This window comes from Bos grunniens, chromosome 6 (assembly GCF_055505025.1).
Source record: "Bos grunniens cultivar Pamir isolate PY7600 chromosome 6, Bosgru_T2T1.0, whole genome shotgun sequence".
NCBI classification, from domain to species: domain Eukaryota; kingdom Metazoa; phylum Chordata; class Mammalia; order Artiodactyla; family Bovidae; genus Bos; species Bos grunniens.
Genome location: NC_141170.1, coordinates 60,386,725 through 60,413,086, shown reverse-complemented (window position 1 = coordinate 60,413,086; position 26,362 = coordinate 60,386,725). Strand labels below are relative to the sequence as shown.

The following is a 26,362-nucleotide window of genomic DNA, read 5'->3' as shown; positions in this document are numbered from 1 at the left end:
ATACTTTATTTCTCTTTCAAAGGACAGTCCTCTTATCCCCTCAAAATGTTTTACTGGTCAGTTTAATCATCTAAAATTATTCAAAAGGGTAAACAAGGAGCTACTGCCAGAAACTACAGACATTCTTTTTTTTTTTTTTTTTCAGAAACTACAGATATTCTTGAGTCTACATCAGTATTCAATTTGGTACCGCTTCAGCCATCTGCTGTAACCAGAGATACCACCCACCATGGGTGAAGGGTTAACAAATCCATTTCTCTCCTTATTCATGGACTAATCTGGTCTTTTTTCTGAAAACCTGAAACATGGGGAATGTCAGCTGGGTTCTCAGAAAAAAGCACTTCTGGTAAAGATGACTATTTAAGGGACTCCCCTGGTGGTCCAGTGTATAAAACCCTATACTCCCAATGCAGGGGGCACAGGTTCAATCCCTGGTCATGGAACTAACATCCCACAAAGCACAACTGATGTGGCACAACAAAGACCCAGCAAGGCCAATGCAAGTAATTTAAAAAATATGACCACTGAACAATAAATAGCATCCAGGCTGAAAAAACTGTGTATGAACTATAAATACCACGTAGGAAACCTGAGCTCTGTTTCCTCTCCTGTATCTTTCTTAGTAAAGTGGGACCAAGTGTGGCCTGGGCTTCCCAGGAGGCACTACTGGTTAAGAACCCACCTGCCAATGCAGGAGATGTAAGAGATACAGGTTGCATCCCTGGGTGTGGTAGATGCCCTGGAGAAGGAAATGGCAACCCATTCCAGTATTCTTGCCTAGAAAATCCCATGGACAGAGAAGCCTGAAGGGTTACAGTCCATAAGGTCACAACGAGTTGGACATGACTGAATCGATGCAGCACGCACGCAAGTGTGGCCTATTGGAGTCTGTGCATCTGAATTTTGAGATGAGCCTGAGAGGTCCTCCAGGTGAGTGTTACAGATCCATGCCAACAGTGGGCTAGATCTTCAGATGCTCAACTCAATTTGGCTAAAGCAATATGAAATGAAAAGGATGGGGAGGAAGGTGGTTGACAAGTCCCTGAGGCCTGATTGGAAGGCCCATCCACCAGCAGCTTGACCCCTAAATGTCTATGGCATATGACTGGGGGTGAATCCTTTTATAAGGGTAGATGAAAATGTGAGAAATCAGAGTTGGACCATAAAGAAGACTGAGCGCTGAAGAATTGATGCTTTCTAATTGTGGTGGTGGAGAAGACTCTTGAAAGTCCCTTGGACTTTAAGGAGATCAAACCAGTCAATCATAAAGGAAATCAACCCTGAATAGTCATTGGAACAATTTATGCTGAAGCTGAAGCTCCAATACTTTGACCACCTGATGCAAAGAGCTGACTCACTGGAAAAGACCCTCATGCTGGGAAAGATTGAAGGCAAGAAGAGAAGGGGGTGACAAAGGATGAGATGGTTAGATAGCATCACCAACTCAAGGGATGTGAATTTGAACAAATTCCAAGAGATAGTGGAGGACAGAAGAGCCTGGTATACTGAAGTCTATGACATCCCCAAGAGTCAGACATGACTTAGTGACTGAACAACAACAGATGAAGATAAGAATGAGGCCACATTTATGTTACAAGAAAGAACTACTAACACTAACTCCATGAACTGGACTTCACCAAAACCAGCTGTAGCTGGCCTGGCAGAGATAATGCTATGCTGTGTGGAGCCATTTGAGAAGATACAGTTAATACAGGCCAACCTGGCATTGATGACTAGCTGAGGGGCGGAGGCAGACACACCAGCCCACAGACCCCCTGACTGTGACTGAGACAGAGGGGTAACTAAAGTTAGGCCAAAGGTCAAGCAAGAAGCCAATCCTAGCAATTCAGACACACTCATGAGTCTGTGCCACTCCAGCTCTGATCTGCATAGAAAAACACCTCTGGGCACCCACAGGGAACAAGAGTTGGCCAGGACAGACCAGGCCCCACAGCCACCTATCTCCCACAGCAGCATCCTGAGAGCAGTGGTGGCAGTTGTGATGGCCACAGAGCAGTCCTACAGCTACACTAGAATGCCCACACCACAGCTGCCTGGAACCACCTACAGGCAGAGGTTAGCAGTGCCTTCACAGACCCACAAGGGGCAGCTGATATAACACACACACTCTGCTGTTTCCATTCACAGGAACATGTTTTTAGTTATAGGATCTTATTTTCAGATATAATTCCCATACAAATAGGTATGGGTTTTTCCAACTCACATTAGACCAGAAGCACCAAATTCAGAGAGGCAGGATTTGGCACTTGATAATCTGGGATCATCAAATTCCTACAGTTGACATGCTGATAAAACAGGAGATGATAGAGAAATATTAAAAAGTATATTGAAGGAATCAGAAGGCAAGTCAGAATAAAGTGGGTGCATATAAAAGAGAACAGTCTTCCCAGAGCCCAGAAAGTCTCACCCTACTACAGTGGATGACAGACACTGCCTCTCATGACAACGATGCAGAGTGAATGAGAAAAGATGACCTGGTTGAGAAGAGGCAGATGTATGACCCCATGGACTCAATATTTGCTACCAGGACAAAGGGCTAGAACTGCAAAGCTTCCTCAATCCCATTTAGGGTCTGATCTCCACACAAAAAGCATCTAGGAGGCCCCAGGGGACCAGAGCAGGCAACCACATTTCTTAAGTAGGATCCTGTGTAGCTAGTATAACTGAGAACAGATTTTGACCACTTGTCGTTCAGTTTTATTAACAGAAAGACCTACTGTTCATTACTGGAGGGTATACTGGACATTGCAAAATAGTTAAGAGATGAGTAGTTTCAATAAGTCATACTTTGGAAGAGTAAAAACTCTTCTTGGTTGGGGAAATTTCATTACAAACTGGCACACAGCAGTGAAAAGTCCCTCCCTGCTCCTTCAACACAGCATTTCCCAACTGCCCATCAGTACAGTCATAGTTCTGTCTACAAAATAAACTTTTAAGTCACTTTTTAAAATGTTCTAAATATTCTCTGGATCAAGAAAACCACATTTTCAACTATAAACGTTAAAAATGGTGAGAGTCAACAGGGTGATGGGCACTTGCTCTAGCCACCATCTCTTGCCCTAAATCCCCAAAACGATGAAATACACACAGATATAAAATCAGAAAGGGAAGTGTTTAGGGGAACTGAAACCAAGAGAAGTCTCTGAAATCCACAAGCAGATCGAACTATGACAGACAATACCAGCCTTCCAGAGATGTCTACTTCCTAATACCAGGATTTGTAAATATGCTGTTACATGGAAAGGGGGATTTAAAGCTGCAGGTAGCATTAAGGTTGCTAATCAGTAGATCTTAAAATTTACACGAGTGGGCCCAATGCAATCACAAGTATCTTTAGAAGTGGAAGACGGAGGCAGAAGAGGTCAGAGTGATGTGATATGAGAAGGACATGACCTTCCTTGAGGAAGGGGGCCACGAGCCAAAGTATGCAGGCAGCCTCTAGAAGCTCAAAAGGCAAGTAAGTGGATTCTCCCCCAGAGCCTCCAGAAGCAATGCAGACTTGCCAACACCTTAACTTAAACCCAACAAGACCAACGTTGGACTGCTAGCCTACAGAACTGTAAAATGATAAAGTGTGCTTTTTAAGCTACTAAACTTGTGGTAATTTCTTACAGCAGCAAAATAAAATTAATACAGACTAGCTTGGTCCACCCCTCCAACAAGCAGGCTGTGAAAACAGATCAACAAGCAGTTACACATAAGCATCCCTGGTGGCTCAGATGGTAAAGAATCCGCCTGCGATGCAGGAGACCCAGGTTCAACCCCTGAGTCAGGAAGATCCCCTGGAGAAAAGAATGGCTACCTTTCCTTGCCTGGAGAATCCCATGGTCAGAGGAGCCTGGAAGGCTACAGTCCATGGGGTCACAAAGAGTGGGGTCACAAAGAGTCGGACTGAGGGACTATTATCTAACTATCACTCACAATTTGGGTTGCACAAACAAGAAGCATGACACTTCCACAAGTAAACACTGTGACAGAAAGGAACCAAACACAAACTATGAGAGACATTAACACCCAAGGAGACAGAGATAAAAGAGAAAAACAGGCATCTGTAACAGACAGGTATCCTCAGAGAGAGAAAACTCTAAAAAAGAATGGAGTAGGAATCATGAACATTAAAAACTTAATAACTGAAATGGAAGACTTACCGGATGAGTTGAACTGCAGAGTAGCACTGCTAATGTAAGAAGGAGTGAGAGAGAAGACCAAGGAGAGGCATTTTCCCAAAATACAGTCCAAGAAGCCAAAGAGATTAAATATACGAAAGAAATGCTAAAAAATTGTGGAAAACAGACCCACCATATTACTAAAGGATAGACTCCATGCTCTGAAAAAAGAAACTGACTCGAATAAATTGGGAATCAAAAAGGAGCACTTTGAAAAGAAAGTACAAAGTGTATTGCTAAGTCCTAATACAGATTGAAGGACATTTCACTAACAATCTGAAATTTAAATTGCCAGTGTTAACAAGGGGTTAGTGGATGGCGGAGGGAGAGGGAGAAAGTGGACCAAAAGCATGTTACAATCCTTGCCTGACTAAGAAGCAGCTATATATACCAAGTAACTCAATATTCTGTTAGAAAAATATATAAGTTTAAGTATGTATATTATAAAATTAAGAGTAATTATTATAAAATACAAATAAAAAAGATACACTCCAACTATTTGGTAGCAGGGAAAAGATCAGATATGAGAAACCCTATTTAATCTTGCTCTGTGCTGAAGAAATAACACACAATGATTAATTCAGATGTTTTGGGTTTGTAACATGACTTATTGTTAGCAAATCCATGACAATAACACAGCAATGGATTAAAGGAAAAAAAGATGAGCATCTCCATAGACATTAAAAATTCACTTGATAAAATTCAGCATTCATCTTTGACTAAAAACATGTTAATTAAAGTATACATGCAAAAGATACTTCTAAAACTTGATAAAGACTATATCAAGTACCTGACTTAAACCAATATCCTACTCCCAAAGCATTTCCATGAAGGTCGATGTATCTGACTTAAACCAATATCCTACTCCCAAAGCATTTCCATGAAGCTCAATGTCAAGGATGCCCACTACTTCTTAAAACTGTTTATTCACTTCTCTGTCTGCACCGGGTCTTGGTTGCTGCATGCAGGATCTTTAGTTGTGGCACGTGAACTCTTCAGTCGCTGAAGGAAGAGGCTGAAATCTCAGTCACTGGGCCACCAGAGAAGTCCCTCAAGGATCCCCACTATTGTTTAACACTGTTCTATAAGTTCTAGCCATTGTAATCAAGCAGGAATATTGGAATGGAGGAAATAAAATTATCATTATTTTTAATTATATGATTGTCACTGTGGAAAATCCAAGACAAGTAAAACCTGTTGGAACCAGTAAAAGAGAACAATACAGGGGCCAGTACAAAATAAATTATTTTTTAAAAATCTGTCCAAAAGTAGCAAGCAGATTGTCAAATAAATTATGGTATCTCCATACAATTAAATACTACTGTGTGGCCTTTAAAAATAATGAAAATCCAGCTCCATGGAAAACTGCTCACTATATATATATGACAAAAGTAGTTTACTTATAAAATGTATAGCAGTTAATATGTACACATATATATGGAAAAATATAAGATACATCTCAAGATATTAACAGTGGTGATTTCTGCATGGTAAAATTTTAAGAGGGGTTTATTTTCCTTTTAGTCGTTCCCTGTATCTTTCAAATTTTGGACGTTTAAAATTAAGGACAGCACATTATTCGCTCAGAAAATTTACCTCTTCAAAATCAACAGTGAATAATATGACCAATGTCCAATTTCACAAAAATTAAAAATCATATTAAATAAAAAAATATATAACATCTAAATGAAACTTGTGATATTAGACTGAATCTTATTTTAGACAGATCTGCTGTAAAAGTTACCTGAGTAACAAGTGGAGACAGGATTTTAAGAGGCACCAGGCATTAGAGTCTGTTAAGACATAAATGCTAACTTTTATAATGTTATATGGATACATTAGGAAAATGTACTTCTTTTAGAGAGACAGAATGAAGCATTTAGAGATGAAACATTTGCATGCCTATAATTTATGATATTTAAGTATGAAAAGATACAGTGAATCAAATGGGATTTTTTTCTTAAATATTTTTTTAAAAGGCATGATTATTTTCACCTACCAAATTGGGGAAATTCAAAAATATAATACCCAAGGTTGGCAGGTGGGACTAAAATGAGAACTCTCATTTAATTCTGGCAGGAATGAAAAATTAGTACAACTTTTCTGAGAAGCAACTTGGTCACATAGATAAATTCCTTAAAAATATGCTTACCTTTATTTTAGCAATTCTACTTCTCAAAATTTCTTCTAAAGAAATACACATAAAAGTACTACTATGAGGATGCTCATCAGGATGAAAAACTGAAAAAAAAATCATAATGACTAAAAGTATAGAAAATTGTTTAATCAGTTATGTACACCCATACTATGGAACAATATATGCAGCCATAAATACTGCACTTTGTGGGGGAAAGTCTACAAAATAATGTTAAATGAATAAAAGAATACAAAATTCTGTGCATAGTAGGACTCTAGTTTTGTTAAATATGATTAAAATCTAACATATACACAACGCCTGGGGGGAAAAAGAACGGAAAGAAATAAAATGCTAATAGTGATTATCTCTAGATCTCTTAAATCATAGATGAATTTAATTTTTTCTTGTAACTTTTGTATATTTCCAAAATTTCTAATTTTGAACATCTTTTATAACTTGAAAAACTTGTCTGAAAATATAGCTAATATTAAAGAAACACACTTGTATTATTTGTGTGGGAAAAGAGAGAGAGGGAGGGAGAATTTCTTCCTCGTGATAGATAATTGACATCTCTGAATGAGAACCCACTCAAAGGTCTCTGGATGGTGTCTGTGTTCAGGGAACTGAAACACAGCCAATATGTGGGAAAGTTGATCGGCTTCCCTTATATTACCCTGCCTCCAAAACACAAAGATTCCTCCCAGATCATTTATACCCTCATGTGGTTCCTAGTGTTTACATTTAAGCCAAGAGTTTCTCTAAAAAAGAAGGGGGAAAAAAGTGAGACGAAAGAACAGATTAGAGAGCTCACAGCTTTTTTTTTTTAAGGAAGTGAAAGAGACAAAAGGTTAAAAAAAATTTTTTTTTCTTTAATGCATCAAATGAAAGATGGGGGGAGACAGATGCAAGACGCTCTGTATCAAGAAAAAAAAGTAGATAAGATCTATGAAAATCAAAACTATGAAAAATGAAAGACCAGAAAAACTTGAGATTCCATAATCAAATCAACAAATATGCAAGAGAAATATTGTTTTATTTGTCAAAGTTTGGGTGAGAAAGTTGAATAAGGCAAGTTCTGGGCCGGTCACTGCCACTTCCTTCATTTAATAACTGTTTATTCTGAGTGAAGTACGCGCCAGCCCTGCCCCAGACCGTCAATGCTGGGGCGTACAAATACGAATAGCACAAGTTCGATCCCTGCTTTCAAATGCGTATAAATAAGTGACAGACACAAATAAATGATTCCAGACCGTGTTACAGCGAGAATCAAACACTCATGTCTAGTATAAAAACATATCACATGCGATAGGATAGGTGTCATGGAACTAGGAAAACGTGAAAAGACAGAATGTAGTAGACAAAAACGGAAGAAAGCAATAACATCAGTTAGCTTTTTTTCCCTTAAATATGACAAGTGCTAGTTATTTCTGTATCTTTCAAGATAGCCATATCTTCGTCTTTCTTGTATAACAGAAAGAACGTTTGCAACATAAAAAAAAAAAAAAATCACCTTAAAAGCATTTTGCAAAAACTTGACCTATTTCCTATGCAACCGCTAGCATTTTCTTGTTTATTTGAAGTAATTATGCCATAATTTGTAAAAGCCACAAAAGCCTTCTTACTTACCAAGATTTCTTTCTCAGAAGGAGAGAAAATAACTTCTAAAGGTACGGAAAAAGAGCTTGACAAAACGCAAGTCCTTAGTCTAAATAAAGCAGTATCGTAGAAACTGTTTTGCGCCATCTGTCGGACTTTACTGTAATTACTCCTGCACACGAATTTCCCTTCCAAGGTCCTGAGCAAAGCACATGGATCAGTAGGTTTTTCTGAGCTACAGACTTAAAGAGTAATCAAAATTTTAAATTTATATCATCACCCATCTGATAACAATGTCAATGTGAAGAAAAATGTTTTTCTAAGAGAATATTTATCTGTAAGAGTTTGCAACCTGAGTGTTAAATTGTCACCACAGTAGAAAGCTATTCAACTTAGCCTGTTTTATCATCATATTTAATATTTTCAAAATAATTGCAACTACCATGATTAAGCAATTTTGGAACATTATTTTAGCGACCTGGGAGACTAAAATAAAATAAGCTTAGTTTCCAGAACTGTTTTTTTAAAAATCAGCTTTTAAGAAAGTTTAACAGTTAGCACATCTGGGGGAAATTGCATTCTGTTTCTCTATGTTCTGACCAACATTTGGTATGGCTAGATGTTTTCATTTTTAATTCCAGAAAAATAAGTAATAGTGAGATACTGCAAGACTAATTAAAAATTAATTTTCTAAAGGCCATTTAGAATAATTTAGAGCAATATAAAAAAAGGTTGATGATACAAAAAGAGGATGTCTAGTTCAGGCATCCAGGATACCTTATTTCCAAGACGCTCCCTTAAATGAGGTTCTGTAAGGAACTGAACACATGAGTTAAATAGTTATTCTATAATTAATCCCAGTCTTTGGCATTATTTCCCATCATTAAAAAAATAAGTTAAGACCCTACTGTCTGATCCACAACAAAGTTGGACATCAGGGTAAGAATCACTTCTGTTTTCAGCGGGAAAGGAAAGGCCAGCTTCTCGAGATTCATTCTTACTCATCAAACATAACGGGAAGGCTTTGCAGGCCGGGGGAGGATCAGCAAGGAGTGGCTGGATCTCTGCTAAATGAGCAGAAGAGATGGCTAGAGAGGAGTGGGTCTCTGACCCTTGGAAACCAGCTTTGTGAAACAGAGGAGAAAGGAACCAGCGATGGGTTTGAGGGAATTTCAAAGAACATGGGCCTTTAAGAAATACGCACACACACATCACTGCTGATGTGGCTGCATCACATGGTGACAAAATGTTTGTAAGGTTTGGTCACAAATGATCCTTAGGGCATTGCATAATAACACCGGTTTCCGGGAACAAGGAGACTATCCTTGTGAGGCTATTATGATTCTGAGAAATGTCTTTAAGGAGATGACAAAACCCACAAAATTCAGGTGATATGGAAGATGGAAGTGGAACAAACAGACAATGCTGGGCAGAAGTCCTCCCAAGGCTGTGCCCTAGCTGTGTGGCCCTGGGCAAATGACTTAACCCCAAAGACTCCATTTGTTCATTCATAAGATGGGAGTGCTTATGAGTTTTTCAGACTTTCCTGGTGGCTCAGCCATTAAAGAATCAGCCTGCAATGCGGGAGAACTGAGTTCCATGCCTGGGTTGGGAAGATCCCCTGGAAGAGGGAATGGCAACCCACTCCAGTATTCTTGCCTAAGAACCCCACGGACTGAGAAGCCTGGTGGCCATGGTCCATGGGGTCATGAAGAGTTGAACACGACTGAGCGACTAACACTTATGAGTTTTAGGCAAGACAATAATAAAAAGTGGCTGAAATAGTGATTGTCCAAGAAGACAAGTCATTATAGTAAAGAGTTTTGGAATTCTATGCAAGTCTTACATTTTTTATGCTGAGGTGGAAAGACTTCAGGATATACTGTTAAATGAAAAGCAAAGAAAAGAATAGGAGAGTGTGACAGCATTTACATAAAATCTGGTCCCTCAGACACCTGCATAGGTTATCTTTTTGCCAGGAGCAAGACATACACAAAGGAGACACACACACACACACACACACACACACACACACACACAGAAAAGGAACAGACCAGGTGAAAACAGAGGCAGAGATTAGAAGTCTGCAGCCATAGCCAAGGAATGTCCGGAACCACCAGAAGCTAGCAGCCCTGTCAGCACCTTGATTTTGGATTTCAAGCATCCCAAAGTGTGAAAGAATCAATTTCTCTTGTTTTAAAGCACCAATTTGTGGGAATATTTTATGGCAGCCACAGGCATCTAACACAAGGGTCAACACAGTTATGCTAACATCTGCATAAAAATCTTTTTTTATTGCTGCTGCTGCTAAGTCGCTTCAGTCGTGTCCGACTCTGTGCAACCCCATAGACGGCAGCCCACCAGGCTCCCTCGTCCCTGGGATTCTCCAGGCAAGAACACTGGAGTGGGTTGCCATTTCCTTCTCCAATGCATGAAAGTGAAAAGTGAAAGTGAAGTCGCTCAGACGGGTCCGACTCCTCGAGACTCCATGGACTGTAGCCCACCAGGCTCCTCCGTCCATGGGATTGTCCAGGCAAGAGTACCAAAGTGGGTTGCCATTTGCTTTTTTTCTGAGGGGATATTTAAAAAGCTGTTACCTTTGAGCAGAAGAACCAAGGGAGGGAGATATTTTTACTCATTCTTTTATACTCTTCTGTCCTGTTTTAGTGTCTTTGCTATGTACATACATTACTTTTATTTTTAAAAAACAAAATAGCATTATAGCAGGATAAGTAAAATAGTCTAAAGCCAGCAAATATACTGTCCACATACAGAAGCAAAGCACTACTTTAGTGATTTTTGCTCTTTAAAAAAAACTTTCTCTAAAATCAATATATAAATATCACCTACCAACAGCTTGGAAATAAATTATATGAAAATGATCAATATCATAAAATATACAAACCACTAGAAATAAAACTGATAATTCAAATATTAATATTAAAACCAAAATCTGCTGAATTTTTTTTAAAGCCACATTCCAAGAGAAACATGCAACACAAAAGGTTACTTTTAGAAATACATAAAAAGTTCCCATAAATCCATATTAAAATGACTAACAAACCCAATCAGGGGTGGTGGAATTGCAAAGGATATAAACAAATGGATAACCTTCAGACAACTGAGAGACACCATTTACACCCCTTTGAGGGAAAAAATTAAAGTATCTATGATATCCCCTTCGAACTGTGTGGTGCTGGAGAAGAGTCTTGAGAGTCCCTTTGGACAGCAAGGAGATCAAACCAGTCAATCCTAAAGGAAATCAATTCTGAGTTTTCATTGGAAGGACTGATGCTGAAGCTGAAGTTTCAATATTTTGGCCACCTGATGCAAAGAGCGGACTCATTGGAAGAGACCCTGATGCTGAGAAAGACTGAGGGCAGGAGGAGAAGGGGATGACAGAAGACGAGATGGTTGGATGGCATCCCCGACTCAATGGACATGAGTTTGAGCAAACTCCAAGAGAAAATAAAGGACAGGGAACCCCGGTGTGCTGCAGTCCATGAGGTCACAAAGAGTCGGACACAACTGAGCGACTGAACAACAACAAACATAATACCCCCAATGTTGGTCAGAATGTGAGGAAACAGGAGCTCTCACATATGTCCAGAGATCCTGACTTAAACAGTCTGGGATGTAGTTGGCCATCAGTACTATTTTGAAAATTCTTCAGGTGATTCTACTCCAACCCAGTGAGGATCGGAGACCCTGAGATCTAAATGCCAGACTCTGCTCTTCTTTACACCAGAAATCCTTGAAAGAGTTGTTTCACTCACTGTCTCTAATTATTCTCCTCCCATTCTCTCAAACCCACTCAATGCAAGTAGCCTTCCCTTCAGCTCCAGAGAAACAACCCTTGTGAAGGTCACCAATGACCACACTGCCAATCCCAAAGGTCAAGTCTCAACTTTCATCGTAACTACCAGCAGCATTTAACACAGTTAGAGGGATATGAAAAGTTTTCTTACTTGATTGCTGGAGGAATCAGGCATCCTGACTTCAGACTATACACAAAGCCACAGTAATCAAAATGGTATGATACTGGCACAAAAACAGAAATAGAAGTCAATGGGACAGAATAGAAAGCCCATAAATAAACGGACACACCTATGGTCAATGAATCTATGACAAAGGAGGCAAAACTATACAATGGAAAAAACCAATCTCTTCAATAAACGGTGCTGGAAAAACTGAACAGCTATATGTAAGGAACAGGAAATTAGAACATTCTTTAACACCATACACAAAAATAAACTCAAAATGGATTAAAAACCTATATGTAAGACCAGATACTATAAAATTCTTAGAAGAAAACATAAGCAGAACACTCTTTACATAAATAGAGGTAGTATCTTTTTCAAGCTGTCTCCTAGAGTGATGGAAATAAAAACAAAAATTAACAAATGGGACCTAATTAAACTCAAAAGTGTTTACACAGCAAAGGAAACCATAAACAAAATGAAATGACAACATACAGAATGGGAGAAAATATTTGCAACCAACAAGGGATTAGTCTCTAAAATTTACAAACAATTAATGAGGCTCACTGTGAAAAAACCTGAGCGACGAAGAATTGATGCTTTTGAACTGTGGTGTTGGAGAAGACTCTTGAGAGTCCCTTGGACTGCAAGGAGATCCAACCAGTCCATCCTAAAAGAGATCAGTCCTGGGTGTTCATTGCAAAGACTGATGCTGAAGCTGAAGCTCCAGTACTTTGGCCACATGCTGTGAAGAGTTGACTCATTGGAAAAGACTGATGCTGGGAGGGATTGGGGGCAGGAGGAGAAGGGGACGACAGAGGATGAGATGGCTGGATGGCATCACTGACTCGATGGACGTGAGTTTGAATGAACTCCGGGAGTTGGCGATGGACAGGGAGGCCTGGCGTGCTGCGATTCATGGGGTTGCAAAGAGTCAGACAAGACTGAGCGACTGAACTGAACTGAACTGAATGAGGCTCAATTAAAATAAATAAATAAGAAGACCTAAACAGACATTTTCCCAAAGAAGACATATAGCTGACCAAGAGATACATGAAAAGACATTCAACATTGCTAATTATTAGAGAAATGCAATTCAATACTATAACTAGATGTCATCTCACATCAGTCAGTATGCTGCTGCCGCTAAGTCACTTCAGTCGTGTCCGACTCTGTGCAACCCCATAGACGGCAGCCCACCAGGCTCACCGTCCCTGGGATTCTCCAGGCAAGAACACTGGAGTGGGTTGCCATTTCCTTCTCCAATGCATGAAAGTGAAAAGTGAAAGTGAAGTCGCTCAGTCCTATCCTACTCCTAGCGACCCCATGGACTGCCGCCTACCAGGCCCCTCCGTCCATGGGATTTTCCAGGCAAGAGTACTAGAGTTGGTTGCCATTGCCTTCTCCCAATAGCCATCATCAAAAAATCTACAAAGAATAAATGCTGGAGGAGGTGTGGAGAAAAGGGAACCCTCCTACACTGTTGGTAGGAATGTAAATTGGTACAGTCACTATGGAGAACTATAGGGACGTTCCTTAAAAAACTAAAAGTAAAACTTAAAAACTAAAACTAGAACTATCATAGATCCAACAATCCTATTCCTGGACATGTATCTGGAGAAAAACATGGTTTGAAAGGCTACATGCACCCCAATGTTCATTGCAACCTTGTTTACAATAGTCAAGACATGGAAGCAACCTAAATGTCTACAGATGACTGGATAAAGAAAATGTGGTACATATACAATGGAATATTACTCAGCCATTAAAAAGAATGAAATAATGCTATTTGCAGCAACGTAAATGGACCTAGACATCATCATACTAAGTGAAGTCAGACAAAGAAAGACAAATACAGTGGTGCTTATATGTAAAATCTTTTAAAAATTGTACAAATGAACTTTTTTTTACAAAACAGAAAGATTCACAGACTTTGAGAACAAACTTATTGTTGTGGGCGGCGGGGAGGAGGGGGATAGATTAGGAGTTTGGGATTGATCTATATAAAATAGATAACCAACCAGGAATTATTGTATAGCACAGGGAACTGTGCTCAGTATTCTGTAATAACCTGAATGGGAAAGAATTTGAAAAAGAATAGATACATGAATGTGTATAATTGAATCCCTTTGCTATACACCTGAAACTAACATGAGATTGTTAACTGACTATACTCCAGTATAAAATAAAAATAAAAATTTAAATTAAAAAAACGGGTGGGGAGTGGAATGCGTGATTGGGCTGTTGCCTTTCAGCAGGGTAGAGAGGGGCAGGTTTGGCAAAGGAACTTGCTGTGCCCTGTGCTAAGTCGCTTCAGTTACGTCCGACTCTTTGCGACCCTGTGGACTACAGCCTGCCAGGCTCCTCTGTCCATGGAACTTTCCAGGCAAGAATACTGGAGTGGGTCCGGTTGCCATGCCCTCCTCCAGGGCATTTTCCGGACCCAAGGATCCAACCGGTATCTCTAATGTCTCCTGCATCAGCAGGTGGGTTCTTTGACCCAAGGCACACATAAGTCACAGTCACGGTGTCTGTGGTACACCAAAACACACCTGGAATACAGTCTGCTAATACCACTGAAGAACTCAGAAAAAAATTACTGCTTTCAAAATTAAAATCTCCTTTTTATATAAAAATATACTATATATTCACAAGAATAGGTTTATACTGTACATGCGCTGTTCTAAGTTTCCCCTGCCCTCTCTTAATATTCGGCTATGGTCCGCCTTCCTTCCATATCAACAAACTGGACTTAGAGTTGTAATTTCTAACGACCACAGCATACCTGGTCGTTTCAAGTTACTAAAAATTACTTTACCAATCTTTTGTTGGGAGGACAGTTTATTTCCGGGTTGTTTTCTCTGGCATAAACAATCACAGTCAACATCCTTGGACATACATGTGTGCACATTTGACTGTTTATTTAGTACACATTGGCAAACGTGGAATTCCTGGGCCAATGCTAACACATTTGAATTTTGATCCACGTTTCCAAACTGGCCTTCTAGAAAGTGTTTTTATTCGGTTGACTGGTTTTAAATCAGATGACACTCTTAAAAACAGGGTAAGGGAAAGCTATTTAAAGCACCATGGTAGGGGGTGGGGGGCGGTGGCGGAGGAGTGGGATCGAAAACTCTTACTTGAACTTGAGCAACCCCTTCCTGGTTTAACTGCGCAGTTTCCTGGGCGCTTTTAAAGGAAGCAAAGGCAACAGGAGAGCCCCAAGATCCGCCCCGGGCGGGGGTGGGCGCCCCTCCAGCTCACCAGGCGGCACGAAGTTCGGAAAAACCAAGTTTCCGTGGTTAGTCGGAAGTGCGGCCGGGACCCCCTCCTCGAACCCAGCAGCCTGGGTGAGGGGGTGCCCGGACCTCCGCCGCGCTCCGGGCCGGGATGGGGCCACGGGGGCGGGGCCCTGGTGGGGCCGCGGGGCGGGGCAGCTCGGCCAGCCCGCCCTGTCCCCCTCCCAGCCCGCCCTCCGGCCGCGTCCCCGCCAGCCCTGCCGACGTGGCGGGGCGGGACCCGGAGGCGCTCCCGCGCGCACTCGGCCGCCTGAGCGGTAAGAGCCCCGGGCACCTCTCGCCTTCACCCCCTTCCCCGGGCGGGCGCGGGGGCGGGGGGATGCGGGGACAGCTGCCGCGGGGTGATGGGGAGACCCTGCCGTCTCTGTTTATCCCGTTCGGTTCCCCGAGTCGGCAGGGGCTGGGCACCGGGCACAGGATCGGAGGGAACGGCCCTGGAGGTGAAGGTCCGGGCAGGCGCGGGCGGCGCGGCCGAGGGCCCCGCGTGGGTGCGGGCGTGTGAGTGTGTGTGTGTGAGTGTGTGTCGCTCCAGGTCCACGCTCATGCACACACCCACACGCCCGCACTCCTGCTCTGCCCCCTCGGCCGGCGTGAACCTCTGCGGAGCCTGTCTTGTGCTCCTGAAGTATTCGGTCCCAGCACAAAGCAAGTCTGAAAAAGTTTCCCCCAGGTCCCAGGTCCCAGTGAGAGGCAGGCTGCGGGGTCTCCGCAGCGGCGGGCACAGGCGAAGCAAGCCCCATCCCGGGGTTCGCCAGCCCTTGGCCTGGAAAAGCCGAGCTCCGGCCTTGCCCTCCCACCCAAGCTCATCATCCATCATCTCTCCCGCTGCAGACGCCGGCACTGCCGGCGCTTCCACCCCAGCTAGCACCCTGAGCCAGCAGCACCTCTATTCACAGCCCCCAGGTTGAGCCCCACTCCCCACCTCAACGCCCCCACCCGCCGGCCCAGTCGCTCGTCTTCTTCCCTGGAGCCAGGCTTTTCTAACCATCTCAGATCAGGCGCCTGAACTTCACTGCCCTTTCCTGGAGTAGGAAGAACTCTCTGCATGAACTGTCAGGGTGATCTCTCTGTCCTTCGATGCCATCAGTTCTCATCCTAAACGTCTTGAGAGGGTCAAGCGGGTGGCTTTTAAAATCAATGTCTCGAACTCCAGAAGACCTCGTCCACCCTGAGAAAACTAAGTAGGCAGGATTTCTCCTCAGAGCCTTCTCTGCCCTCGTTTCCTCCCTTGCCCCTTCCCCACCTCACCTGTGTCCATTCCCTGCCTTTCCTTCCTTTGCTAAGCTCAGGAAAAAATCTGATAAACTCCTTAGGGCATAAGTTCTAAGCAAAAGAAGGGAACTTTGAGGGTGGGATCTGAGGCTCCTTGGAGCCAGTGCAGAAGGAATTTGAGGGTGGGAAGGAGCCTTGCTGATTCTCACAGATTCAGACATTATTAGACCAGGCTTACATCACACATTGTTTCTCTTTAATCAATATCAAACAATATATTTCAGTTCAGTAAATACTAGAGTGTCGGAAAACAAGCTAGGTGCTTGTTGGTCACAGTTCTGGAGGAGAGACAAATAAATGTCTATTTTTAAAAAATGATACAGAAATAAATACTCCTTAAAAATGCCATAGAAGTCTATGCAATGTATCTTCTAAAACATTGGAAGGAGTGGGGCAAATTTGGGAAGATTTCAAAGTAGAAAGTAACATTGTTGTTCAGCCGCTGAGTCATGTCAGACTCTGCCATCCCATGAACTACAGTGCACCAGGCTTCCCTGTCCTTTACTATCTCCTGGAGTTTGCTCAAACTCATGTCCATTGAGTTGATGAAAGTGATTCTAGACATTGAGAAAAAAAAACAAAAACAGGACTTTGCCAGGCAGTTGGAGGCAGGGCATCCTGGTCAGAAAACCCAGCATGAGCAAAGGTGGAGATGTTTATGAGCTGCCTGGGCAGTGATGGAAAATGTGCTGTCTGGTGAGTTGAGAGTTCCAGGAGGCTTACAGAGAAAGTGGAGCTGGACTATGAGGGGCCCCAGATGCCATGCAAAGGTGTTTAAACCTCATGTTTTTTAAACAGGGGAGCAAATAGGTCCTTATTCGTGTTTCATAAAATTACCTGGCAGACGTGTGGAAGCCAACTGGAGGAAAAAGAGTCTGGGCTCTGGGAACACATATTTGTCAAGTACCATTGGAACTCTTGCAACCTGGTTAAGATCCTGTCATCCACAGTTTTTGTTCCTGGTCTTTCACTGACGGACACTTTTTAAATTTGGAGGCAGTGATCTCACACAGGGCATTTATTGTATTACCAACTTCTTATTTTGCCAAGTGAGACCATTTAACAAATCCCTGCACTCCAATACTATTTCATAAAATGAAAGATGTTTTAATACCAAGAAAAGCATGAAGGTTAAACTTGAAGATGAAGGCAGTCCTTTACGTTGAATAAATTTAGACTGATGAAACACTCTCTATCTTGTCCTCATTTTTCTGTCATCACAGGCCGGTCCCAGTCCTACAGTCTGTTATTGGGGAACAAAGTATGCAGATCGTTATGTCCACCCTTACTCTCCAGAGGAGGAAGTGAGGAAGCCCAACGAGAATGAGTGGGCTGTACACCTGCAGAGAGATAGAGAGATCAGAGCACAACTCTTTGCACCTCAGCATCCATCCCTCCCATCCCTTGATATTCCTCCATGTGGCTGTTGGCCCAGCCACATAGCATCCGTTCTGCGTGTCTAGATTCATTCCTAGCACATGCTTTTTTCCCATCAGGCCTTAATAACTGTCAAAGCCTCTTTCCAGGTCTCCCTTGTATGAGATCAGTCTAGTTCAGGTACTTCTTTACCTGCTGTGATGTGCTGTTTACATCATCATTTAACCATTTCGTGTTAGAGGCAGTAGTTTCCTGGACCTTCACTGACCAGGAATCAGATGGAAACAGATTATTCGTTTTCTGAAGGATGTCTTCCGTTTTAAACTTATTTTTGGAGCCATGAAATTGTTGCTCCAATACCTAGCATAGTTCTGGGAGCATTTTAGGTGATGAATGAATTGACTCACGAAAAACTAACTTATATTCCCAGCCCACAAAGGCTTCTTTATATGCCACTCTTCCTCTTCTTGGAGTTTACTGAAGAAACTTCCTTGTTTCTGTGGGTTGAGGCTCCCTAGCATCAAAGCCACAGGACACGGCTGTAATGGTCAACATTCCAAACCATAAATCAGGGTGAGTTTAAATCCGACTGCTTCTGGGGCACCCAGGCAGAGATGGGGGCCAACCCAGGACACACAGCGTGCATCCTGGCCACCCACAGTCCCTACATAGGAACAGCTGTGTCTTAGAACACACAGTTTGTAATGACTTCAGGTGGAAGGGCACTGTTTTAAAAATGACTACCTCTCTCCTGTCATAACATCCAGAGTAGACCAAGGTCTACCAGAATAAAAAAGATCTGGACGAAGCTTTCTTTTTTTGGTTTAGATTCAGGGAAAATATGGACTTGTAACAGAAAAGTTCACATACAATTAGAAGCTAAAGTAGGGCTGACCATTTTGATTATTTGAAAAGATGTAAAAATATAGTCTTCCTGAAATAAATTGTCCATAAATGTCTCCTAACAGTATTGGTTCAACTCCTTACAGCTGAATGTCACGTGTATTTCTGAAGGAATGGCTTCATGTTGATAATTGGATACAGAGTAGCCACAGGGAAGACAGGTTTTGTTGCAGTCATTTTTCCACAGTTGAGGGGACCTGACCTAAGGCAGTTTGGCCATCAGAGATGGGTGAAAGTGGTAGGCTCCTCTGTGCAACTGTAGAACCACAATCCACTCTCAGAAGTTCCGCCACACACTCCTATTTACGTTAGCAACCAGGCTCAAATAGAGCCTGACAAGAACAAGCTGTATATTTGAAGATCTAGCTCTCTGTCTTTTTAGTCCTTGGGTGAGGATGGCCCTGGAGGCAGGACTCAGCTAACCCTGTAATCAGGCTTTGATGTATTCTTGCAATGAGTAGAAGAACTAGAAAAACTCTACGGCGAAGCTCAGTAGCTCCTGGATTCAGTATAATCTTTGCCCTGGAAATGGAAGAGCAGAAAGTACCTGTACAGAATTTCTTGCCAATCCACTTTAAGCACCATTTCCATTTTATCAGTGAAAAATACTTTTAATAGTGTATTGTGTTAGTTGCTCAGTCATGTCCACCTCTTTGTGACCCCATGGATTGTAGCCCCCCCATGGTCCTCTGTCCATGGATCCTCCAGGCAAGAAACCTGGAGTGGGTAGACATTCCCTTCTCCAGGGAATCTTCCCAACCCAGGGTTCGAACCTGGGTCTCCTGCATTGCAGGCAGATTCTTTGCCATCTGAGCCACTGGGGAAGCTTTTAATAGTACCCCCTGATAAATAGTGTTCAGAGAGAGGGATGGTTGAACCCTCTCACGAGGTGAACAGTCCATTACAGAATCTGAAATGGTAACTAAAGACCTTGAAAAGTATATTCCTTAATAGGACATTTAAAATGTTAACCAGCCACCCCCAGAGCATAAAATAAAACTAATCCATGTAGATGTTCCATGGTATGTGCTGAAATATTTTAGCACTAGGAACAGTATCACAACAATTTAAGGTGAAGCAGATATAAAATGTTTCTAATGCTTTTTATTCACCCATAAATGTTTATTATAACCAGGTTTATTCTCATGTTCCTGCTGATAGAGAAGTGAAATAGTTTGGAACTTCTTAATAATCCAGATTAATAATAAGGTTTTTCAAATTATCTTACAAAGAAATTAAAATATCAGTGCCTTTGACTAAATGTTGATGAACACAAAAAGGGGAATCTAAGTGATGTCCAAGTATGTGCTCAATCTCCTTATGTTCGTACTCCTAGGCCCCAGGTGAGGATAAGGGTAAATTAGGAGAACTCTAGGCCATGGCAGTGAAGGAATGTCCTAGACCATGGGTCAGCAAACATTTTTTATACAGGGCCAGATAGTAACTATTTTAGGCTTTGCAATTTGGGGGCCATGTGGTCTCTCTCGCCACTCTTCACCTCTGCTGTTGTACTCGAGAACCCACAGACGTTATATAAACAAGTGAGCATGTCTGTGTTCCAATAAAACTTTGTTTACCAAAACAGAGGGAAGGCAAATTTAGGCACCTGGCTGTAGTTTGCCAACCTCTGTCCAGGCCAGTCCTGACTGGTTTTCACAAAAATTTTATAAGCTTCCACATGACAATAGCTTTTCAATTACCCTCCCTCAATCTCATCCCTCTCCCATAAACCACAGTAACAATCCCTTTTCTGCAGGGTAGCCAGAATCACTCTTTACTCCTTTAACTAGGCATTGACCATACTTACTGACAGACCATCTCCAACCTTGAATACCCGAAACTTAACGTATCAGCCAAAGGGGAGGATGCATTCTTTGCCTTTCCCATCTGCAGACTTGTTTATAGTTGTGTTATCAGAGAATTCAAGTATTTTTGTTTAAAAAGAGACATTCTAACCCAGTTATCTTGTAGGTGAAGGAACAGAGGAAAGACAATATGGGTCATTTGAAACCACTTGCTGTAAGATAGCTCCTGAGTAGCGAATGAGGTAAAGGCATTTGCTGCTTACTTTCATTTCAAATTACACTTTAATTTTAAATCTTCCCCAAAATATTAATATAACTCAATACACATGTTTGTTGAGTTTCCTACAGTGTTCAAGAAACCATGTTAAGTGCTGTATAAAATACGAAGACAAAATAAGGAAGACTCTTGTCTTCATATAGTATTTACAACATATTAGGATAACACTCAAACGACTCTAATCAAAGATGATTGTAACCATCCGAACTGAGATAGATGCAAAGCACTCTGAGAGTTCAGAGGAAGAAAAATTATATCCAGTTAGGAGGAACAAAATATAGAGGAGACAGTTACTCTAAATGGGCCTTAAATTTGTTAAAACAACATACTGAACCAACAGCCACCTGACAGTCTTTTGTGAATGTAATATATTCACAGAATTGTATAGCCATTACCACTGTTCAGTTTTAGGACATTTTGGTCACCCACAAAAGAAATCCACATCCATTAGCAGTCATTACTCATCCCCTCTCCTTTCAGCCACTGAAAGTAAAAGTGAAGTCGCTCAGTCGTGTCCGACTCTTTGTGACTCCGTGGACTGTAGCCCACCAGGCTCCTCTGTCCGTGAGATTCTCCAGGCAAGAATCCTGGAGTAAGTTGCCATTTCCTTCTCCAGGGGATCTTCCCAACCCAGGGATCGAACTCAGGTCTCCCGCATTGCAGACAGCCACTAGAAGCCACTAATTTACTTTCTGCCTTTGTGGAATGGAGGTAGGTATTGGAGAGTCACACATAGAAGTGTGTAAAACTGTGAGAAAGGGACAAGATTCACCAAGGGAGAGATAAAAGAAAATAGCTGGACAATTTAAGGAACAACTGTTTGAAGGGTCAAGAAGGTTGGCAGGTGCACGTGAATTGTAAGTTGGCCACTGTCATCACATGGCCAGTATGTGAGATGGCTTCCCACATACTGTGGTTTTAACAGTGACCAGAGATTTGACCAGTTGGTAAACACCGAGGTCAACAAAAATACCCACTGATTAGCCTGCAACTTGGTTTCCTATATAGTGAGGTCATTATCTCTTTTTTAGACTACTGAAATTATCCGGCTTCCCAGGTGGTTCAATGATAAAGAATCTGCCTGCAATGCAGGAGACGTGAGTTCAACTCCTGGTTAGGAAGATCCCCAGGAGGAAGGCATGACAACCCACTCCAATATTCTTGCCTGTAGAATCCCATGGACAGAGGAGCATGGTAGGCTGTAGTCCATAGGGTTGCAAAGAGTTGACATGACTGATTCGATTGAACATACACACATGCACGCAAACACACACAAGGAAATTATCATCTTGAACTATCTTCTGAATATATGTTATCCAATAAGGTAGCCACTAGCCACACATGTCTATATAAATTTAAGTTAAAATTATTTAAAATTAAATTAAAAAATTAGTTCCTCCATTGCACCAGCCACATTTCAAGTATCTGATAGCTATATGTGACTCTTAGCTACCATATTTGCCATCATGAATACAGAACATTTCATCATCACTGAAAGTTCTATTGACCTTCACTGTTGTACATGGTAGCAATAACTCACAAGCTTCATAAAGAGGTTTCTGTTTCGTGTGTTATTTTGTAATGGCTCCATTCCTCATTTGGCTTAATATGTCACTTCTTTATTCCATTTCATCCTTGTGTTTCCCCATCTAAACTATTCACCAAAGAAAGCTCAGACCTTCATGGGCTGGTACCCAACAAGGCACACTTCTGTGTATGTATGTTTTTTTCAATTTGAATTTCTGACCAAATTGCAATACTAAATGTCAAGCATTTTTAAATAAGCTCTCAGGTATTTTCCATGCTTATTCTTATGGCTACAAATATAATTAAGTCATATGAAGTAAATACTTTCACAGATACAGATAATACTCTTAGTTCCTATATGTATATTTCCTCATGCCAGGTGAAAGATCCATGAAAGTTTAAAGATAGCACTGTAGGTCTGTATTAGTTCCTACTGCTACTGCAACAAAGTACAACCAACATAGTGATTTATAGCAATACAAATGTATTCTCTTAGAGTTCTAGAGTCTGAAGGGAGAATGTTTTCCTTGACTTTTCAACATCTAGTGGCCACCTGTGTTCCTTGTGGTCTGTGGTCTGTCCCTTCATCTTCTGAGTGCATCACTCCAATCTGCTTCTGTCATCACATTAGCTTTTCCTCTTTGCAGTCAGATCTCCCTCTGCCTTGCTCTGATAAAGACACTTGTGATTTCAATTAAGACCCATGCAGGTAATCCAAGATTCTTAATTGAATCATATCTTCAAAGTCCTTTTGGCCATACAAAGTAACATTCACAAGGTGAACGTGGATGGAACCTGTGTCTCCTGCATCTCCTGCATTGCAGGCAGATTCTTGACCACTGAGCCACCTGGGAAGCCTGATAATTTCATTAGTCTAAAATAAAGATATAAGGACCTCACTGCATAGGAAGCCAAGTCACATTCCAAGGATTATGACATGGATATTTTGCGGGGCCATTATTCGGCCAACACAGAGGTTGCATAAAGTTTCTTCTTGGTAGCAAAAAGCTTATCTCCACCAGATTTAATTATTCAGGGCTTTGAATTAAAATTGAATAATTCAGATAAAGAGTAAGTTGTTTGTTTGTAATCCTGTTAACAGATATTAAAATGTCTGACAATGGCGATGACACGTTAGCCTCTGGAGACAAAGAAGAAATTACCAACAAGCCCAACAGTGATACTTTACCCAAAGATGCAGAAGTGCACTGTGATTCAGCTACAATTTCAAATGAGCTAACGCCAGTGAATCCCAGAAGAGATGTGCATGAAAATGAGGCTGTTCAGGGTGCAGAGACTGCTGACACTGGACTCGCTGAGGAGCCCAAAGACCTTGGCGCCACGGAGCCGCCCCTCAACGGAGAAGTGGCTGAGGATGCCCTCACTGAGTGTGTTGATGCTGTGAGCCTCGAGGCAGAACCTGGATCCGAAATACCCCTGAAAGAACAGAGTGATCCGGTAGGAGTGGTTCATTTGACCGAGTTCTTACTGATACCTACCATGGGCATAGATTTGTGCCAAGCTATGAGGTTAGGAATTGGGAATTCAGTATACACTATGACATTACCTCTATCATCAGAGATGTATTGTTTGGTGAGAAAAGGTATATATGAGAATAATTGGTCATTTTAATATTTTCATTTTGTTGATTGTATTTTTATTAACAATAACCACCACCAAATTATTGGACACAACAGGCTCTCTCCTAACTACTCTATATGTTAAGTAATTCACTCCATACAACAGTTCCTTGAGGTTCTAAGCTAGATATTATTAACCCCAAGTTATAGATGAGGCAATCAGGCTCAGAGATCTTAAGCAACTCAGTAAGATATTAAGCTACTTAGTAAGTGAGCTCAGTAAGGGAGCTACTCAGTAAGTGAATGATATTGTAATATTGAATATAACGAGTCCAGATTATTAACGAACCTAATTCCACCCTAAACAAGTTAATGCTTCTTTAACATCACTTAAATTTTGCTGCATATTTACAAACCCACTCTGAAGATCTGAAACCTGCAGATTCCCCTTTTATCATCACATACCACCTTCCGGAGACAACAGCAGAACACCCTTGTGCTTCACTTTAGCGCCTGCACCTGACTCTCTGGGGGATGGCAGGCCAGTATCTCCATGTCACTACCTCATTCCACATCAGTATGACCAAGCTGGGTTTTCCTGACACCTTTCCCTCCATCCACGTGGGGACCGGAAGGAGTGGGGAGGCACTCTGCAGGACTTGAGGAGATGGGCCACTCTCCTCCGAACCTGCCTTCTAGAAGGATGCTACAGTGTAGGGGGATCGGCCCTGCTCTCCCGAAGTGTGCCCCACACGTCCCCTCCTTGAGGTGAGTCTGCTGCATGCAGTGAGGGAGGCAGGCTAAGCGGGGAGTTGGGCAGCTGGGCTTCCATCCCCCATCTATCATTAACTCTCTTAGTTTGGGCAGGACACCAAATTTCTCTGTGCTTCAGTTTTTCCTCTGTAAAATGAAGAATTTGCCCATGAAGACCACGAGGTATCCTTCTGACTAATGTTTTGTGATTCTTTTACTCAAAAGCAGACTTCTTGGGCCTCAGTTTCCTCAAATTGACTCTCAGAATTATTCTAAGATGAGATGAAAGGAAGGGTTTTCCCATCACTGGAGATGTTTAAACAAAAACAAATGATCATTCTGCTGAATGTCATGGAAGGGATCTGAGGACCAGCTGGGAGTTTGGATCAGTTATGTAAATATACATGCAAAATTTTGTTTATGAGTTCCATGATATCACAGACACTTTACAGCCATCCATGGACCCCCTGAGGGATTAAGAATTTCTAGATCAAAGGGTCTCAACTCTAGCTGAACATTTCAACCACTGAGAGAGCTTTGAGAAATAATTGGGAGTGGGGAAGAAAGAATGATGACAGGGTGGATAGTAGTCTGAATTCTCCAGAGAAACGTAACCAATAGGATATGCCCTCTACCTGTACTAACTTGTGTGCCTGACTTTGGAACCTGTGTTCCTTCCATGCTGTCTTTCTACTGGGGCGCATTGGTTCCCAGTTGTTATTGTAACTGCTACTATTAATACATGCTTTTGTACATTAAAAAATATATATCTTAACCATGACATTCTGACCGAAGATGATTCAAAGAAGCTATAAGAGCTTCATTGAGTCGTGATATGTGTGCTCATGAAGGCTAGATTATACATGCCAGTTTCAGACTTCTAAAAGTTATAACAAGTTTGCTAATAAAGATAGCAAAATAAAAAGTCAGGATGCTCCTACACATCCATCTTCTTACATTTTGAGCAAATCGAATGAATTCTGCTTTTGAGAGCACTTTGTAAACCTCCTTAATGCTACAGAGAGAGAGAAAGAGCCAACTGGCAGACAGGTATTCCCCTCCCGGCACCTCCCCTCCCCTACCGATAGCTTTGAAAAGGGGAGCATTTCCTTATCATGAAGCTTCACAAAGTATCTGAATGGAAGTTCAGAGACTGGCCACAGAGTTAGAGCTGTGGCTCTGCCTGTGTGTGTTGAGGGGGTGGCGAGGGTGGTGGGTGGCAGGAGACGGGGGGCGTTGCATCAGGAGCTCAGATAGAAGCAGGATGTGGGAGGAATTCCTGTGAGCATGTTGGTTCTAAGAAAACAGAAAGTTAATACAGGTGGCTGGAAGGGCCTTGAGAGGAAAACATATCTCTTTCACCCAGGTTACATTTAAACCTTCTAACTAGGTACAGATATAGTCTCTTCTTAATAATTACTTGAAAAGGGGATTCTACTCTCTCTCTCTCTGCAACTTATCCTTTTGTCTTAAGTTGATATTAGAAGAATTCAGTTGGGTGCTTCATCTTCAAGCATTGTTCGTTTGCTCTATTTTATTGGTTCTTCATTGCACACTTACAGGAAGTTCTTTTGCGGTGATGAAAACAACCATTTTTCTGTTGATCCAGAAGAGAATGAATTCTGCAAAAAATCTTGAATCAAAAGTTCATTTGTACATTGGTTGGTTG

The 26,362-nt window shown here is 41.7% G+C and overlaps 2 protein-coding genes across 29 annotated transcripts in view; one reads left to right on the top strand and one right to left on the bottom strand.

Annotated features, from left to right (window-relative positions):
- TLR6 (toll like receptor 6) overlaps positions 1 to 15,298 on the bottom strand; it is a 48,314-nt gene extending 33,016 nt beyond the window's left edge. For 6 of the 12 annotated variants that reach the window (XR_015165470.1, XR_015165469.1, XR_015165464.1 and 3 more), the window contains exons 1-2: positions 7,951 to 8,001; positions 6,340 to 6,428 (exon numbers count right to left, since the gene is read on the bottom strand). The gene's annotated coding sequence lies outside the window, so the exon portion shown is untranslated. Of the gene's footprint in view, positions 1 to 6,339; positions 6,429 to 7,950; positions 8,088 to 15,040 lie in introns of those variants that run through there. The other 6 variants (XR_015165466.1, XM_086406115.1, XR_015165467.1 and 3 more) reach the window with 4 other exon arrangements.
- Positions 15,299 to 15,409: 111 nt separating this feature from the next.
- The window catches only part of FAM114A1 (family with sequence similarity 114 member A1), a 67,671-nt gene continuing 56,718 nt past the window's right edge, over positions 15,410 to 26,362 (top strand). For 4 of the 17 annotated variants that reach the window (XM_086406119.1, XM_086406121.1, XM_086406118.1 and 1 more), the window contains exons 1-2: positions 15,410 to 15,456; positions 23,463 to 23,818. In XM_086406119.1, the coding sequence (XP_086262245.1) occupies positions 23,471 to 23,818 (348 nt within the window). In that variant the 5' untranslated portion in view covers positions 15,410 to 15,456; positions 23,463 to 23,470. Of the gene's footprint in view, positions 15,457 to 20,722; positions 20,799 to 21,313; positions 21,545 to 23,462; positions 23,819 to 26,362 lie in introns of all 17 variants that reach the window. The other 13 variants (XM_086406130.1, XM_086406122.1, XM_086406136.1 and 10 more) reach the window with 7 other exon arrangements.